Genomic DNA, 18,832 nt, shown 5'->3' on the forward strand with positions numbered 1-18,832 from the left:
AAAACGTAAGCCACATTTACTGCGCAGTTAAGCTGAGGTGTGTAAATTTGAGACAGCCATTGTGAATGTGTGAATCACAGCCACTGCTTTTTTCCAGCCGGAACTCTCCAGAACTCAGTTCTGGCGGCACCTCTCAGGTGGGTACCATTGCCATTGTAAGTGAACAAGGGAGGCGCTCATGGTGAGTTCCAGCACCTCTTTTAATAATAATAATAATAATAATAATAATAATAAATAATAATAAATAATAATTTATTATTTATACCCTGCCCATCTGGCTGGGTTTCCCCAGCCACTCTGGGCGGCTTCCAACAAACACTAAAATACAATAACCTATTAAACATTAAAAGCTTCCCTAAACAGGGCTGCCTTTAGATGTCTTCTAAAAGTTTGGTAGTTATTTTTTTCTTTGACATCTGGTGGGAGGGCGTTCTAAAGGGCGGGTGCCACTACCAAGAAGGCCCTCTGCCTGGTTCCCTGTAACTTGGCTTCTCACAGCGAGGGAACCGCCAAAAGGCCTTCGGTGCTGGACCTCAGTGTCCGGGCAGAATGATGGAGGTGGAGACGCTCCTTCAGGTATACTGGACCGAGGCTATTTTTCTAGAATAATAGCACTGATGACAGCATATGTGCAGAAGGCAGCCTAATGAAGCAGAGTTTGGGTGTGTTTTGGGTGTAGAAATGCCAAACAGGTAATGTGCATTGGGCTAAGGCATCGCTGCCTCCTCTCTGGTGCGCACAACAGCATGCTTTAGGGTTTTTGTCCTAAATAACTCAAAACATGCTTCCTTTTGCTGGGCATGTCTAGAAGCAGATCAGAGTAAGCACTCCCCTGCCCCCATTTTTTGGTAAGAGTTTTTAATGGATGCTCATTACGGGCAAAACCCAATAGCTTTTCTTAGCCTGCACCAAGTTCAGCACCCTCACAGATGGCTCTATAATAAAAGCCAGCACTGCCTAACAATAAGGCCTTCACAGAACACTACAAGGTTTGAGGCCTGGGCAGTGTCTGAGGCACAAGCCTGTTTTGCAATAAATCTCTTCAAGAGGCAGTATGGTGGTCAGCGAGAAATTGAAAGTGTCACATATATTTTGCTTTTAAACAGATTCATTTTCAAAACCTGAGGGGGAAAAAGGCAATTTTTTATATCACACTGTGAATAGCATCTGAGATAGCTGAAAGTGCCAGATGATGATGATGATGATGATGATGGTGATTGATAATAATACTAATAAATAATGTAAAGGACCCCTGGATGGTTAAATCTAGTCAAAGGCGACTATGGGGTGTTCATCTTGCTTTTCAGTCCGAGGGAGTTGGTGTTGGTCCACTTACAGCTTTCTGGGTCATGTGGCCAGCATGACTAAACCACTACTGGTGCACAGAGTACCCTTACAGAAACCAGAGCACATTGAAATGCCATTTACCTTTCCGCCACAGTGGTACCTATTTATCTACTTGCACTGGCATGGTTTTGAACTGCTAGATTGGCAGGAGCTGAGACAGAGCAATGGGAGCTTGCCCTGTTGCACGGATTCGAACTGCTGACCTTTTGATTGGCAAGCCCAAGAGGTTCAGTGGTTTAGACCACAGCACCACCCACATCCTAATAATAATAATAACAATGTTTGTGGGATGTATCCAGCCTGCATATGAGCCACTCTTGCTTATTGAATTAATGTAATATTATTCATTTATTCATTCATTTAAAATGGTCATATACTGATCTTTACAAAAACTGAATTGAAGGCCAAAGCAGCAGCTGTTATGCAGGGGTAATAACAGCTGCAAAGGTGGGATGCTTCTAGTTACTGCCCAAACCTGATACCATATTAGTCAATAAAAGCACATCAGCTGCTAGTCACAAAGTGTCTGTTGGGTCATGGCTGATATTAAGGAAGCCACACCACACTGACCAGGCCTGAGGTACCTAGAGGTAAGGGGACTGAAGTTCACTTCATTGTTTTCTAAGAGCCTCTGCTCTGTACTGAATAAATTCAATACACAAATTTTCATAATGGATACCTGGCACTAGAGGGCACCAAACATACAAGACCTATACCAGTTCACTGATTATGCCACTTTTTGTATATTACTGCAACAATTCTTTCCCCCAATTAGATATTTGTGGGAAACCTAGTGACTTCAGGCAACACTTGCTGCTCTTGAATATAATCCTAAAATAATCTTAAGTGCATCCATCCTATGGCTGCAATACATCTGGAGTTTCCCAGACACATCTGGGAATCGGGCTGAAAAATGGCATCCGGGTGGATTTTTGCTAAATTGACAGAATGTCCGTTAAATCCAGACATATGGCAAGTAGGGCCATTTAAAGCATTAAAAATGGTTTAAAAATTCCCCCAAACTTTAATTTTTGGGGGAGATATTACCAGAAAAAGCTCAACAAGGAGGAACGTGTGAAAGAGGGAGTGAAGAGGGGGCAGGGGAGCAAGGAGCGCTGAGACACACCTTGTGGGGGCAGCTGTTGCCTCCCTCCCCACTTGGGAGGGCAAGTGCCGCTTCTTGTCTCTGAGACAAAGCCAGAGGCTCCTTCTCCTGCCAACCCCACTCCTCTCACTCGGTGCATAGGGTTTTAGTGCCAGACACCTCCACACAGCACCAGGCTATCGCCCTCTTGGCCAGGGGTCGCTCCTTCTTCTCTGAGGAAGGGCACCAGGCGTTTTCCCTTGCTTTGCCCTGTTGGCACCGTGGGACATTTGTGTTTTCACCCTCTGACCCATTTTCAGCTGCAGAGGAGAAGGGGGACTGCCTCCATCACCTGTCAGAGAGCTCCTCGTGGCCAACTGCCACTGCGGCAATGTGAGGCAGCCAGGGCTGGATTTAGGTTTGGTGAGGCCCTAAGCTACTGAAGGTAATGGGGCCCTTTATATGTCTAGCTGTCCTTTGTCAACAACAAATTGTCACTGTTTTTTGTGTTCAATATATGCTATGTGGTAATTTATGGACCTAATTGGTATCTAAAGCCATTTGCACATGTTGCCACACAACCAGTCCATGCAGAATGTAGGCAACCTATATATAAAAATGAGCAAACCAGTGATATTTTAGGGAGCAGGCTAGCAGACGGGGCACATTACTTACATCATAAGAGCCTACACAACACAAAACACTGTTGCTTTATGTAGGTTTTTATTTGTTTTTTAGAAATGTACATCCAGTTTTTTCCTTTAATTTTTTGGGGGGCCGCCAAGAGAGTGGGGCCCTAAGCTATAGTTCGGTTAGGCAGCCCTTGTGGAGTCTTGCTCCTGTGTGCTGCTCTGGCAGATGCGCCAGGGGTAGGGGGTGGTTTGAGGTGGCCCCTGATTTATTTTCATCACTGCATCCGCGGCCGAGACGGCATTGGTGAGAGTCCTTTTTTCTTCACTTGCCACCTTGGTCCTAAAGGATTGACTGGTCGAAGAGCTTGCCTTTTGCGTGGTTGCCTTGGGGGACTGGCAATATGGAAATATGGCCACCGTAATCTGTCCACATGGAACTTGCAAACCTCCAACACTTTAATTGTAAAGCAATGGGCTTATTGGCAGGGTTCCTGGCAGCGGTGATTATATTTGATTTGCCAGTAAAGAAATATATCTTTCCAAGACCATTTTGCGCTGCAATAATAATATATTCACTTTTTACCTGCTTTCCAAGATATAGAGGATAGACCCGCAGAGAACATTAATGGCTCATAACCGGAGAGTTATGGGTAGATTTCCTGCTTATCTGGCAAGAATGCGAAAGCACAGAGCTATAAAGACAGATAAAATTGTCTCAGCTGAGCATGCTCTTCCAACTCAATTTCATAGAATAAGATTGCTTTAACAATAAGAAGTTGAAGATAATAGAGAAGTCGTCCCACTTTGTGATCTTAAAGAGAGGTAGGTCAATGTGGAAAATATCTCTAAGGGTGTGATTTTGAAGCAGGAACTCAGCTTGGAGAGCCTATGATATGCCCCTCAAATGGCCCCGAGTCTCCTTTTGATATAAACTTGGGGCTTGCAACGCAAGCTTCTGCTTCTGAAGCCACATAGTGGAAATAATTGCTTCTTGGCAATGAAATTCTTGCCATCCTCCTTATCTTTTCTTGGTTTGTATTGTTCCGTTCCTTCTATCAAACTGCTTGTAGGTGTAGGACTTGTAAGGCTGTAGGAAGAACAGGCACACTCTTGCCCCCCCCCCTTCAGTCAGCAGAAGGCCAAGGGCACAGGGCGAGTAGCAATTTCACCAGCTCATACAAATATTTTGTTTTCCTGCAAAAGCAGCTCCAAAAGCCAACATAAGGATGTGGATAACTGGAGCATATGCTATATAGGTGTGACTGCTGAAAGAGCATGCCAGTGTCACTCTAAAGGGCAGCCCCACTTGGTCACATGGATAGCGCTTTTAGCACTTGAAAAATGAATTTTAAAATGGGCACTGGTGGATCCTGCTGCTCAGAAAAACTATCAAGATTGGATGCTTTTAACATTATACACCTGGTCTCTGAGCTATTTCGGAAGGCAGAAGTTCCCGGGGGGGGGGGGGAATGCTTATTACCTAACGAGGAGTCATATTGCTGATCTTGAAATTGGCCAGAGGGCTTATTTCAAAAGATTACATGCTTAATCTGTTCTGCATTAAACTGTTCCTATTGCCATTGGCTGCAAGATAACATTTGCCTACAAAGCAGTTTAGCTTTCTTCTGTTTTCAGTGTTATTTCCAAAGGGTCCAACATATGTGACTAGGTATGCCCTAGAACAGATTGCTAACACAGTAGTATCTCTGTTTATAAATTTAATCCGTTCCAGAAGTCAGTCCTTAAACCAAAGCCATTCTTAAACTGAGGTGCGCTTTCCCTAATGAGGCCTCCCGCTGCCAGTACCCTTCCACTGTTTGGCTTCTGTTTGTAGACCAAGGTAAAGTTCGCTAACCGGAACACTATTTTGGTTTTGCGGCGTTCTTAAACAGAGTTCTTAAACTGAGGTACCACTGTATTCTTGCTGTGTTGAGGATGGACAATGCCATGGTGAGATTTGGGCTGAATATAGCTACCCTACTCTGCAATGGTCTGAGATGGTCTACCCTCAAAGATGGATGGATTCCTGAATGCCCTGGGGGTTTTCCCAGCTAATGTGGCTGGCACTCCTGTTGAGGCTCTTGTCTCACTGTGGGATGGTGAGTTGTGCTGAACACGTGACAAATGCTCCTGACTGGCCTTGCTTTCGCTGTGGAGCATGTACAGTGGTGCCTCGCAAGACGAAATTAATCCGTTCCGCGAGTCTCTTCGTCTTGCGGTTTTTTCGTCTTGCGAAGCATGGCTATTAGCGGCTTAGTGGCTATTAACGGCTTAGCGGCTTTAAGAAAAAGGAAACAAACTCGCAAGACGTTTCGTCTTGCGAAGCAAGCCCATAGGGAAATTCGTCTTGCGGAACGACTCAAAAAACGGAAAACCCTTTCGTCTAGCGAGTTTTTCGTCTTGTGAGGCATTCGTCTTGCGGGGCACCACTGTAGATCAAGTTGGTACGGCAGTGACCTGCAAGCTATGAAATGGGAATGTTGACGGCTAGATTAAGTGGCTTAAGGCCTGGCCAGGAGAGCATTGCTCCGATGCCCTCACAGGCCTGCTATAACAACTTGATACAATATTGTTTTTAATCTTGTGTTTTAATGCTATAACCCACCCTGGGACCTTAGTGTTAAGTGCGGGTAACAAGTAAAAAAAATAACAACTTAGCAAGGGACAAAATTGCTAAGAATCAACAGTCCTTAGCCCATGCTCCCAAATGATACTCATTTTTAAGCGTTTGTTCCAGGAAAAATGTCATCTGGGATGTATCTTTTCTCTTCTAAGATAAAGTTAGGCTTCTGTGCATTGGTGCAATATTGACTCTGCTCCAGTATTCCTCCAGCTTTTTGCAAGTGAATTTTATTTCAAATCTTTGGAAGTCGTAAAACATTTTATTTTACTGCCATACATAAATGAACTATATGTTTTGTTACCTCCCGCCCATATCACAGAAATCAGCATTATTAAACAAACCAAAAGCCCATATACTAAAAAAAAGCATAATGCAGGCTTCATTAAAAGAATTGAGGCACAATCCATTGGGAGGCTTTCCTGCCTTAAGCCCTGCCCACACCATGTTCAGACAGTTCCCATTCATCTCAACGGGGCTCAAAGCAAGGAGAACTTCCTAGCAGATTGTGCCTTTTTATCTTCTACATATAGCACTTACTTCCCTACCAGCTCAGTTGCAGGTTGCAATGCAGTTTTTGGCAGTACTATATGTGGCACACAGAAGAGTGCAAATTACAAGCAGCAATCATGTGATCTCTGCCTTGAGCAACAGGGAGTGCAAAATATCTCAGTTATAGAAGCTCATCATTCTTTATATCAGAAACATATGAATAAAAGGGCAAAAGCTGGGGTGAAATTCAAAAGAATGGTTGGGAACTGTCAAATTACACATTTTTGGTCAAAACTAAACTAGAATGATCAACAGATTTTGGTCACAATCCTTAAACAAGTCTAAAATGCTTTTTCAAGTTTAATTATGGGTGTGCAGTGTGAACTTCAGCATATGTTATCAAACAGAATGCCTCCAGCCTTTAAAGTGTTCTTCAGTTTTCTTCCTGGGACATCTTCTTAGCATTTCTTAGAAATATTACTAGCATTAATCTGCACACTGATGTGTAGAAATCCTTTAAAATCTTCTTCCAGGCACTATTCAAGGAACACCCATGAAAGTATTCCAGTAGCTTAAAGCACTTTGTGATTAGCTATATCCAAACATAGCACATAAAACAAAGACAATAATCTTAACGAGACAAAACCACCTTTTCTTTGATTACTGTGTCACCTTTGACGAATTTAGCACATATACAATCAACATGAATGTTATTGCATTCTAATTGTATCATACAGTTTACATACATTCTACAGAAATTGCAGGCTTTAGATAGAAAATTGTCACTTTGTTTACTGACGACAATGACATTGTACTACATAAATTTAAACTTGAGCCACCAGGTTTATTTTGCTATATTGTCATTATAAATAATGCGTAGCCCTATTTCAAGTTAAGGTGCTTCCTTCTGCCTCTGTGCAATTAAGCTTTATACTGTACAAACCATCCCTATCACTGAACCAGCTCCCTCGAGACAGCCCCTTCAAAAGGCTCATGCCAATCCATCTCAAGAATTTTTGGGAGCCAGCCTTTAAAACAATGGCACACACAAACTAAGGAGAGGCTGAAATTGACTTGTCATGATTGCCACTAACTTACAAATATCTATCCAGAGAGATTAGACAGGGAGCGTTGACATTTCATGATTAGAACACAGTTTACAATTAATTTCCCATGGGAGAATCTGATATTTCATCATTTAGAACAGCAGTAATTGAATTACATTTTTAATGTTTTCTGGAATGGCTGGGGGGGAAAAGAACGAATGTAAGTAAACCATGAATGAGATGAAAAGCCACTCTGTAGTTATCTCTGTGCATGAGATGGGATCCAACAATAAGCTAATTTCTTTCTTGTGTAGAAGCTAATTTTTGTTTCAGTGACTTTACTTCCTATTGGTTGATGGCAGTTCTGGGCAAAGCAGGAGCCAGGAAGCACATTCAAAGGAAACCAGGGATGAATGGGGGTGGGTGGGCTTAAGGATTTCACAATTAGTTTCAATGACTAGGCAAAACGAACATCTACAATGGATGTAAACAGCACAGGCGACATGATTAATGGTGTGCTAAATTTAGACAGACTTGGGTTTTCATCCCACACAGGATTGTTTTATAGCAGCTCTAGCAATGCGCAGAAACAAATTGCATCCAGCCCAGATTGAATTTGCAGCAAAATCTCATGACAACACTGTTAGTGTTACAGTCCCTTTCTGGCGCTTCAGAATTGCTACAGCTTGCTCATGAGTCACGCCTTCCAGAGTCTCTCCATTAACTGCTAAAATCTGATCGCCACGCTTTAGTCTGCTGTCATCTGCAGCTGCTCCCTGAAAAAAAAACAGAAATGGCACATCAGAGGCCAAGCAATTTGAAGGGGCTTAATTAAAGAAGAATAAAAAGAGACATACACAAACCACCCTCATCGGTGACATTCCATTAACATTATTAATGCTTCTTGGAGCATTTGTGGCCATTAATGCTTCAAACACTTCACAGATGATGACGAAAAGGGGTGGAGAGAAGATTCTGGTCTAGACCAGACTGCCCCCACCGCCAAGATTAGGCGTGTCAATGGTACTCCCTGCCATTGTTGTTCTTTTTTTGATAAAACCAAACAGAACCAGATCAAATCAACTGAATACTGATTACTGACTGTAATAAAGAGATTGAAGAGGAAATCAAGCGCACATGTAGGTGTGTGTGTCCCATATGCCATCAATGGTATAGAGGCACACATTCATTGCTCTAGACCTGGTTGGCTGCCAACTGGGCCATGCAATGTTTGGAAATGAGATCTTTCCATAAGGCCTGATGCACTTCTGGGAGCCTCTCACTGTGTGGGCTAGTTCTTGCATATTGCATAAATGAGTACCAAGTATCCATAAAGTTGCCCTTTTGAGATTTACACACACACACCGCATCTTGTGCTGCTGAATTAGCTTTCCAGAGATTGCTATTGGCCACACAGTGGCTAGCCATCTGCTTTTAGGGAAAGTTGAGGAGAACTTCCTTTGCTGCACTATTACTCAGCAGGCTGCTATTAGCAGAAGCACCACTTTTCAAAAGATGTGTACTGATAGCCCACATAAGAACTCTGGAAGGAATAAGTCATGCATCATAGGATAAAGATTTGCACACATGGCTTCAAATCACAGGCACACAGCTTGTTGAAAATGTGAACTGATGATGTAAAATTGTCACACTTTTTTTTTAAAACTAACACAATGCTGGTCAAGTAGGTCAGTGCTGCCAGCTTTGCAAGATGAGATAACTGATGTATACTATTTGTGTCAGTTGCTGGGTGAATCGTTGAGTTGCTAGGTCACAACAGGTGGCCATGGCAGGACTCCTGTGTTTTTTTGTTTGTTTTTTAAATTAATGTCTAAACTAAGTACCTGAAGCTGTGCTAACCTGATTGCAAACAGTGTCCCATTTTCTAATACTCCCCTTTGTGGGCATTTTTATATGTTCTCAGCTCTCCAATATTCCAGTCCGTTTATAATTTCTGCACAAAGACATCTTTTTTTTTAAATGTCTGTTTCGCATTTCAGATTCTGCACATTTAAGCAAAGATTGAAACAAGATATGCACAACGGGCTGTGCATAAAATTTGATGCAACCTTGTTATATAATGCCCAAAACTGTTCAGTTGGGAGTAAGAAACATGAAAATACGGAAAATAATGCAATGAACAAAGAATATGATACACCAGATCAACAAAGAGTAAAACACCCAGAAACAGGTACGTGAACACTTATTTGAATATTTAAGTGGGAGAGGAACGAAGGATACACCTGATGCCAGAGGTATCATGGTGAACTAGGAGTGACGATAAATGCACGGCTGCAATTAAAATGTATGGCTTTGAAAAATCAAAATAGCAGCTGTGTAAACTTCTCTCCTGGTAACAGTAGCTCAGGAAGGGATTTGCACTAGTACCAGAGTTAAGCCTCCCTTTCCCATGTGCTGAGATCTCAATTCTGATCAGCTCCTCCCCACAGCTGCTATTTAAAAAAACTTGACATGCTATCACACATTAATTGTGAATTGGACCTCAGGCTGGTGCTTTTAAAGGGGCCTTCAGCATCTAACTTAGGAAAATGACTTTTCTTCATTCCAAAAATGAGAGCTTGAGAGCCCAACACCTTTCTGATGTGATAGAAGCTGAACTTTAAGGATGACTGTAAACACACCTTACATTTCAAGAACCTTTCCTGCTAAGAACTGTACGTTGTTAAGGGTGGGGAGTGGGCTGTAGCTCTGTGAGAGCTAAACTACGGTTCTCAGGACTCTTGGAGGAGGGTATGTGCTTTAAATGTATGGTGTGTACACAGCTGATGACATCCATTCACCTAGTCAATAGACAACTTTTAAAAAATTTTAGCAACAGCCTGCTGGGGGTGTAGTTCCGATTTTCCAAGATATGGAAACTCACAGACTGCCCCCCACTTTCCCCAATCAAAGAGTGGCTTTGATCAAATTAAAATGAAATTAGTTGTTACAAATGTATTTTGAAGCAGCGAAGATACATGCATAGGTTCATCTTTTCTTGTCGATTACCTTTGCAAAAATGGTCTTGACATAAATAGGGAGGTCTCCATGGGGACTTCCATAGCCCCCTACAATACTAAATCCCAATCCATCTGAGCCTTTCTCCAACACAATAATCTTAGGCTGAGGTGATCTGGAAAACACAGCAAATGCCACTTAAAACAGAGCTTATTTAATAAGTGGAAAGGTAACCTAATTGAAACGGCTGCACACTGTCAGATCAATGGTGTGTATTGATCTAGTTGGCAGTAGCTCTACAGGGTATCAGGCAGAAGAGCCTTTCCAAGCACTGATATTGGAAAGGCCAAGGTCTGAAATTCAGATCTTGTGTACACAAAGGATATGCTCCACCACTGAGCTACTGGGCTTTCTCACGAATTAGCTATGTGAGATTAGTGCTGGCTCTAGGTTTTTGAAGGACCTTTGTAAATATGTCCTCAGTGAGACGCCTCCTTCTCACTGATGGCAATACTGTCCAATCCTTTGCACTACACTTTCCCTCTGGGCCTAATCCTCTCAACTTCCCAAAGTTGCACTCTAACTAAGGCATGTGAAGGATACTGGTCTATCTCCTCAGTCTTCTCACTGCTTACATGCTGAGAGGGGGCAAATAAACAGACAATGACATCAAGGAGGCTGAGGAGGTTGACACTGGGTTCCTTGCTGGAGAAAATAAATAATAATAATAATAATAATAATAATAATAATAATAATAAGAAGAAGAAGAAGAAGAAGAAGAAGAATTAATAATAATTTATACCCCACCCATCTTGCTGAGTTTCCCTCAGGAAATATGGGCCTCAGGAAGTGCCCAATGATGGCCCTGTGTTGACCTATAATAGAGCTGTTAAGGTTTCCTCCACCTCTGACTCTATATGCTTTTGTCAGCAGCATAAGAGGTAGGCATTGGCCAGTTGAACTTTTTCTCATCAGTGAAAACTAGAAAATGTTTAACTGCTGATGTTTTTAGCTGTTCACAGAGGAGAACCATGGCATGAAGAAAGCTCACAAAAAGTTGGCAACACTAGGATAGCAGGAGTGCATAAGTGATTTGCTTTGCTTGATGCATGTACTTTTCAAAACAATTATATCTAGCAGAAACCTGTGCTCTGCTTACAGCAGGCAAGGACTAACCTATAGATTGTTGAATGGTATTGAAGTGAATTGCTACTCAGAAGATCCAGGCTGGAAGGAAAGTGGTTGTATGAAAGATGTTTGTGGCCCTGTGATTCCACAGTATATGTATTTTAAAATGAAGCTCACTATCTAAGAAGTGAAGCTACTAATGATGGCAGCTACAGATGAGAGAAGACAGTCCCAATATTTGTTTAACCACGACCAATGTGGAAGAAAATAATACCAGGGCAGCCCCCTCAGCAAACCGCAAGTTTTGAGATGTGCATCTGACTTGCAATGGAACCAACAGCAGAAATGAGCCCCCCCCCCCTTTAAGGAAATAGATAAAACACCAATTGCTGAGTTGGAATGTTTACAAGAAGACTGGGGAGTCATTTGATAAGAAATAACCCAGCACCATTCAATGAAACAGATGCAAAGAGTAATCTGAACTTGAGTTTTGGTGACTGGTGTTATCATGAATCAAAGGGGAGAAAAGACTAAAAGTAAAGCCAAAGAGAAACTTTATGGAGCATGCATCTAGAAGCTTTTTCAGGAAGAGTGGGCAAAGCTGTTCTTCATTTTATTTCTCTAAGGGCAGATCATCTGGAATTGTAGTTGTCATAACTCAGCTCAAGCGAAAATGTAGCCAGATAGGAGCAGAATCAACATGACAACACATCAGTGGAGGAAACTCAGGAGGATTGGTTGTCACAAGTCAATCAGAATAATAATAATAATAAAACCCTCCAAATCTTCTGGCAGCCTAGAAGATTCACATTTGCATATTTTTGTGTTATTAGCAATTATATTCAAGACTAGCAGCTGAAAACAAAAATGTTTACATAATCTATCAAGGGAAGAGGCTGAGGACAGCCAAGCATTTCAACAGGTGCTCTTGAACAACAAAAGCATATCTAACCCTTGTTCCTAAAATAATAGAGATGGGATGTATCATTGGGTCTACTGACATACAGGCAGGATACTCCCTACCCAAGTTCTAAAAAGAGCAGCGACCCTACCCAAAGTCTATACTAAGAAAAGGAGCATGGTACAACCCATACCATGTAGGAAATTGCATAGTTGCTTATATGCCTAATTTATAGGGCTTCTTTTAGTCATGAAGAAGGGCAAGAAGCAAGGTAGGAGACTGAGGTCCACCCCTCCTTGCAATGCCACTGAAAACCCCACTGATTTTCTCTTTCTCTTGCTGATATACTCCTCCCCTCCACTCCTTTCACAAGGTCTAGAGATCACATGTTGTATGAAAAATTCTTCATTGTGCAATACTTATTCAGAATCACTGGATAAATACAACCCTGACATTATTCAGACTGAAAGATGTCACAAGGAAGCAGCAAAAGTAAGATGCATAAGGCAAGAGGTACATTAAGGAAAAAGACTCCCTAAGTAGAATAGAATAGAATAGAATAGAATAGAATAGATAATTTATTACGGTCGGAGACCAGCTTATAAAACACAATTGGACTCCCTAAGTATTTCAATCAAATGGACAAGGTGGCATTTTACAAGGAAAACTCCAGTGCATTTGTGGATCTTGACTACAGAGAAAAGAATCATCTGCCCTTGGTATGACAATCTATTAGATTTATGCATGAAGACTGATACTGTACATGTCTATTCAAATGTAAGCCCCACTAAGTTTGATTACTTCCAAGTAAGATGGTATAGATTGTAGCATAAATCTTTCATCCCACCGAATTTGGAAAATCTCACAATGTGTACAGTATTAAGCTATAATCCACCCCCCCCTACAATCCATTTATATGCATCTCCATTATTTCAGACAACATGGGGGAAAACCAAGATTTAGACACCAACACCTCAAATACTTTCTGATTCTCAACATACCATAACGAAATCACCCCAGCTAAACCATTCAACCAGTTTCACTAGCAGCCATACCATCTGCTGCACCTAACTAATGGCAATTTTTGACAACAGCATGGAATTCAAAATTTTGGAGTTATGGAAGCTCAAATTGTTATGGCAACTTAAAAGCCTTTTAGCTATAGAAAGCAAGGGACAAATTATAATGCATGCTCAAAGTCCAAAGTAATTTGTTAAAACTGATCGCAAATCCAAATATCAATGCCGTTAAACTCAGCATTCTCAACTTCTTCAGGGCAGTGTTTTGCTTCCTCTAGAAAATTTAAGTATCAGCACAACTTACTCTGGGTCTTCAGGATGGTTTTCTGTAGGTGGGCTAAAATTAGTGCTAGCAGTCATGCTCTCTAGCTGGCTGGCGATGGCACTGATGTTGGTGTCAGCTACAACCTGCAAGACAAAGTGAAAGTGACAAATCTAAACATATATATTAGCTAGCATATTATCAAGCAGCAAATTCTGTATTCTTAGAAAGCCACTTTTCCTAATTAAAAGGGAACTTTAACTGATGAGTGAATTGTGGAAGCACTCAAGACTGTAGCATTGTTAAAGCTAAGTGGATAAAGACATCATTTGTGCCTAGAGAGAAGGCTAATGAAAGCCATTTATATAACCTGGGACTCAGCTACATTAGTAAAGAAAAAGTGTTTTATATGTGTTATAACACTGTGACACCAGATGGCGCTGTGGAGTCCCACCTTTAGCCAACGTGATTTCCCATTATGAAGTTTACAACATGTTTTCCAGAAACACTTTTTGTTGTGTCTCGATTTAGCCCTATTCAGCTTTTCAAAAGAAAAGACGGTATGTTTGCCCAGAAGTAAATCCCCCAAGTTAAATGAGATTTACTTCCAGTTAAGCATATGCACACACGTATGATGCTTATTTTTTTCTAGACTTGGAAGGCAAGTAGATGAACATATTAAACTCCTACCCCTTTTGCCTTACCTGTATCCATTGCAAGAATGAATTAAGCTTTTTGCACATGCTATTTTGGGACACAAAAATTAGCAAATCAAGAAGGGGCTCAATAATGCTTACCTCGAAGAAGAGGAACAGCATTAGAAAATTATCTAACTACAGGGAGCTGGGTGTCAAATGATCATTCCTACAGGAGATCGTCTTGGCCAAAAGTCCTCTGTGGGGGTTTTCTTTGCCTCCCCTCCAAATTTTACTCTTTTGCATCTGTGTTGTTTTGCTGAAGGCTGCTTCCATGAAAACTTGGATTGGTTTGGCCATAAATGGAGCTACTTACCAACTGGGGAGTAATAGGTCGGTTCATTTATAAGATGAACCAATGCAAGAATGGTGAAACATGCCCATCTCTAAAAGAAGTCTTTTCACCCAATTACCGTATTTTTCGCACCATAGGACGCACTTTTTCCCTCCCAAAAAGCAAGGGAAAATGTGTGTGCGTCCTATGGAGCGAATGCAGGCTTTCGCTGAAGCCTGGAGAGTGAGAGGGGTCGGTGCGCACCGACCCCTCTCGCTCTCCAGGCTTCAGGAAGCTATCCGCTAGCCGTGGGAGACCCAGCTCTCCCACGGCTAGCGGACCGCTGCGCTAATCCAGAAGCTTGGGGCGTGCGGAGCACAGCGCGCCCCAAGCTTCTGGGTGCCGGCAAGGTCTCGCTAGCCCTGGGAGAGCCCCGCGACGTTGCATGGCTCTCCCAGGGCTAGCGAAGCGCCGCGCTAATCCCGAAGCTTGGGGCGCGTGGAGCTCAGCGCGCCCCAAGCTTCTGGGTGCCGGCAAGGTCTCGCTAGCCCTGGGAGAGCCCCGCGACGTTGCGTGGCTCTCCCAGGGCTAGCGAAGCGCCGCGCTAATCCCGAAGCTTGGGGCGCGTGGAGCTCAGCGCGCCCCAAGCTTCTGGGTGCCGGCAAGGTCTCGCTAGCCCTGGGAGAGCCCCGCGACGTTGCGTGGCTCTCCCAGGGCTAGCGAAGCGCCGCGCTAATCCCGAAGCTTGGGGCGCGCGGAGCTCAGCGCGCCCCAAGCTTCTGGGTGCCGGCAAGGTCTCGCTAGCCCTGGGAGAGCCCCGCGACGTTGCGTGGCTCTCCCAGGGCTAGCGAAGCGCCGCGCTAATCCCGAAGCTTGGGGCTTCGGGATTAGCGCTCCGCTCAGCCTGCTTCCCGGAGCGCCAGGCGCCCTGAAAGCAGAGCTCCAGGCGCTTCGGGAACACATCCGCAGCATGGGGAGCCTTGCAGGAATTCCCCACAGGGCTCCCCACGCTGCGGATAGCAGCCTGCTGCCTGGCGGGTGGGGCGCCCTGAAGCAGAGCGCCCCTCGCGCCAGGCAGACATCCGCAGAGTGGGGAGGCTTGCAGGAGTTCCCGACAAGGCTCCCCACGCTGCGGATAGCAGCCTGCTGCCTGGCGGGTGGGGCGCCCTGAAGCAGAGCGCCCCTCGCGCCAGGCATACATCCGCAGAGTGGGGAACCTTGCAGGAGTTCCCCACAGGGCTCCCCACGCTGCGGATAGCAGCCTGCTGCCTGGCGGGTGGGGCGCCCTGAAGCAGAGCTCCCCGCCCGCCAGACAGACATCGGCCAGCCCCACAAGCTTGGGGGACAGCAGGGAGGCGCAGCGCCACTATCCCGCTGTTCCTCGACCTGGTTCGGTTTCCCTGACCTGCTTTTGGGGGGGAAATAAAGGGGAAAATTTTTTCCTTTATTTCCCCCCCCAAAAAAAACTAGGTGCGTCCTATGGTCCGGTGCGTCCAATCGTGCGAAAAATACGGTAATATTACTGAGTCAGCTAATAAAAGGCTACATTCTCCTCTGAGTGAAGTTGGGTCACGTAAGAGAAGAAATCTAGTGGCATATTCCAGTTTTGATATCCTAACCCTCAGTGTTCTTAAAATAAATGGTCCAGATTTCAGAATCACAGTGTACGGATTAAACAGCAGATAATATTTTATATGCTTGTTCTGCCTTACTCATAAGGTAGAATAATACTATAATTTTCCAGTAGGATGGGAAAACAGCTAAAATGCTTGTGCTTTGTGGTTAAAAACAACAGCAAAACCTGGCAGGAGGACATATCTATATTCACCCATCTGTGGCTGGCAGTAAGAGCATATCAAAGTTCAACAACCTTGCAAAAAGCTTCCCCTTATCTCATTACTACACCTGCAGACAGCTGATTAAATTAACTAGCAGCATCCAAACAGCGAGGAGGGATGAAATATTCCCCCAGGATCCTAATCTCCCATTTGCAAACAGCATTAACAAACTCCTTTGCCATCCTGCCCCAGGACATATCGACTATAAAGCTTTCCACACCAGTGGATACAATTATCTGACCTTTCATAGCCAGTGACTATGAGGTGGTTTAGCAGATAATAGAATTACTTAATGATGTGTCACTCATGATTATCAAATTGATAGGATGAGTTCACTTCTGTGGTGTGGATTCATCAATGGGCAAATGAGAAGTACAGTTATTTAAAATGAAATATAACCATTTCCTATTCGTCACATCCATTTTTTTTGCTGATCTGTTTGGATACAGGAACATAAACAAGACAAGTTGCACAATGACTCTTAAATGTCTTTTCTACAAAAAAAGATTTTTTTTGGTAGAAATTTTAATTTTAATGCATATTTAATGCAAAAATTGAAAGTGAATAAATAACAATCAATTAAAATATGGTATTATTTCTGTAGGTCAATTATTATTAAATAAGAACCATACTGCAGGGGGGAGAGGTAGCCTTTTAAAAGATGAACAACTGAACAATCTGCTTTTCTGGAAGTGTTGATATAACAGACATGTCATGAGCAAGTATATTTAATCTTGCATCCCCATAGAATCTGGTTTCCTGCCATTCTAAAATAATACTGTTCTTATTTTGGGGACAGTGTAGGTATAATCACAATACTTCTGGTTGACAGCAGTAGTATGGTCATATGCCCAGCTCATGTCAGTGCTATTTTCTATTAACTTTCAAAGATGCAAACAAATGTCTCCTCACTGTTTATTAAAAACTATGGCATCTGCTCATAAAGTTCACCATCCAACTTCGGCTGGGATTTTTATTCTGGGCTTGTTCATGTGGTGATAATGGCGACCTCAGTTGCATTAGATTGGCTGTATCTAACAAAATTATTTTTGTTAATTTGCCAAGTTTCAATATTTTAAAATCTTGCTTAGAACCTGTTACTATTATTAGAACCTATTGCCCTGAGCACAGGCAGGCCTTACCTTATCAGATTAACTTCAACAAAATCTACATAAAGCAGATATGGATATGCTCCCCCAAAGTCACTTCCATTTTTCTTTTCCAACTAACATTCTACATTCCATGGCTACTAAGCATGTAAAGCCCTCTTTGGGCTCTTTTCTTAAATGGAGTTTTGCCCCTTACATTTTTTTAAAAAAAAAATTCTGTAAAGTTCTGCAAACATTTGGGTTTCCCTAAGAATCCTGATAGATCTCCTTCTCCAGTGGGCCCCGTTTTGGTTACAATCATGGCAGCATTCGCTATATGGAGTGAGTCTAACATAACCTCAGATAGCAGCTTTAATTTTGTCAGTTTGCCATTTATTGCACTAGCAAAGGCATTTACAGATAAGACAAGAACTAGAACAGGGGCAGATTAGGGATGTTTTTAAATCCCATTTATATTCCTCCTGGAATTTGTGGTTTTGCATTCCTCTTTCTTGTGGAGTGGCACCAGTGAATTAGAAATTTGACTTTCTTCTGTTTTGCTATGCATTCATAACATTTATGGTTCCACCCCCATATGGGTTATTGCTGAGAATGAACGCTTGTGTGAATTGCTTACCGTATTTTTTACCCTATAGGACGCACCGGCCCATAGGACGCACCTAGATTTTTTGGGGGGAAATAAAGGGGGAAAAATATTTTTCCCCCTCCGCTTCCCCCGACGCCAGCCCCCAGAACGGGACCCAGAGCGGTGCCGAAGCTGCGTGCAGCTTAGGCATCGCTCTGGGAGCTTGAGGGGCTGGGGGCAGGGAAAGCGGAGCTTCCCCCTCCCCCAGCCCCCAGAACAGGACCCAGAGCCATGCCGAAGCTGTGTGCAGCTTTGGCATCGCTCTGGGAGCTTGCGGGGCTGCAGGAGGGGGAAGCCCTCCGCCAGCCTTCTAACCAAGTCGGGGGACAGCGGGAAAGGCGCGCTGCGCCTCCCGCTGTCCCTTGAGTTTGCGGGGCTGGCGACGGGGAGGAGCAGGCTTCTCCCCCCCCCCCCGTCAGCCTTCTAACCAAGTTGGGGGACAGCGGGAAAGGCGCGCTGCGCCTCCCGCTCTCCCCCGAGCTTGTGGGGCTGGCGGTGCGGCTCTCCTGAAGCCTGGAGAGCGAGAGGGGTCGGTGCGCACCGACGCCTCTCGCTCTCCAGGCTTCAGCGAAAGCCTGCATTCGCCCCATAGGACGCACACACATTTCCTCTTCATTTTTGGAGGGGAAAAAGTGCGTCCTATAGGGCAAAAAATATGGTAAATCTGGGAGTGGGTGGTGGTGTGGTATTTAAAAGCGTTTAACTCCCTGCCCCATTATTTCCTTCCTTAGGGCAATGTGTATGACCCAACCCCTTCAACCCCTTTATCACGGCAACACTGTGAAATAAGTTTGGTTTTATT

At 43.6% G+C, this 18,832-nt stretch overlaps 1 protein-coding gene across 12 annotated transcripts in view; it reads right to left on the minus strand.

Annotated features, from left to right (window-relative positions):
* Positions 1-5,896: 5,896 nt before the first annotated feature.
* PATJ (PATJ crumbs cell polarity complex component) overlaps positions 5,897-18,832 on the minus strand; it is a 150,872-nt gene continuing 137,936 nt past the window's right edge. For 11 of the 12 annotated variants that reach the window (XM_077928678.1, XM_077928676.1, XM_077928675.1 and 8 more), the window contains 3 exons: positions 13,532-13,635; positions 10,231-10,354; positions 5,897-7,997 (listed from right to left, as the gene is read on the minus strand). In XM_077928678.1, coding sequence (XP_077784804.1) covers positions 7,851-7,997; positions 10,231-10,354; positions 13,532-13,635 — 375 coding nt within the window. In that variant the 3' untranslated portion in view covers positions 5,897-7,850. The remainder of the gene's footprint in view (positions 7,998-10,230; positions 10,355-13,531; positions 13,636-18,832) is intronic. The other variant, XM_077928677.1, reaches the window with a different exon arrangement.

The sequence above is a fragment of the Podarcis muralis genome, chromosome 5 (genome assembly GCF_964188315.1).
Source record: "Podarcis muralis chromosome 5, rPodMur119.hap1.1, whole genome shotgun sequence".
NCBI classification, from domain to species: domain Eukaryota; kingdom Metazoa; phylum Chordata; class Lepidosauria; order Squamata; family Lacertidae; genus Podarcis; species Podarcis muralis.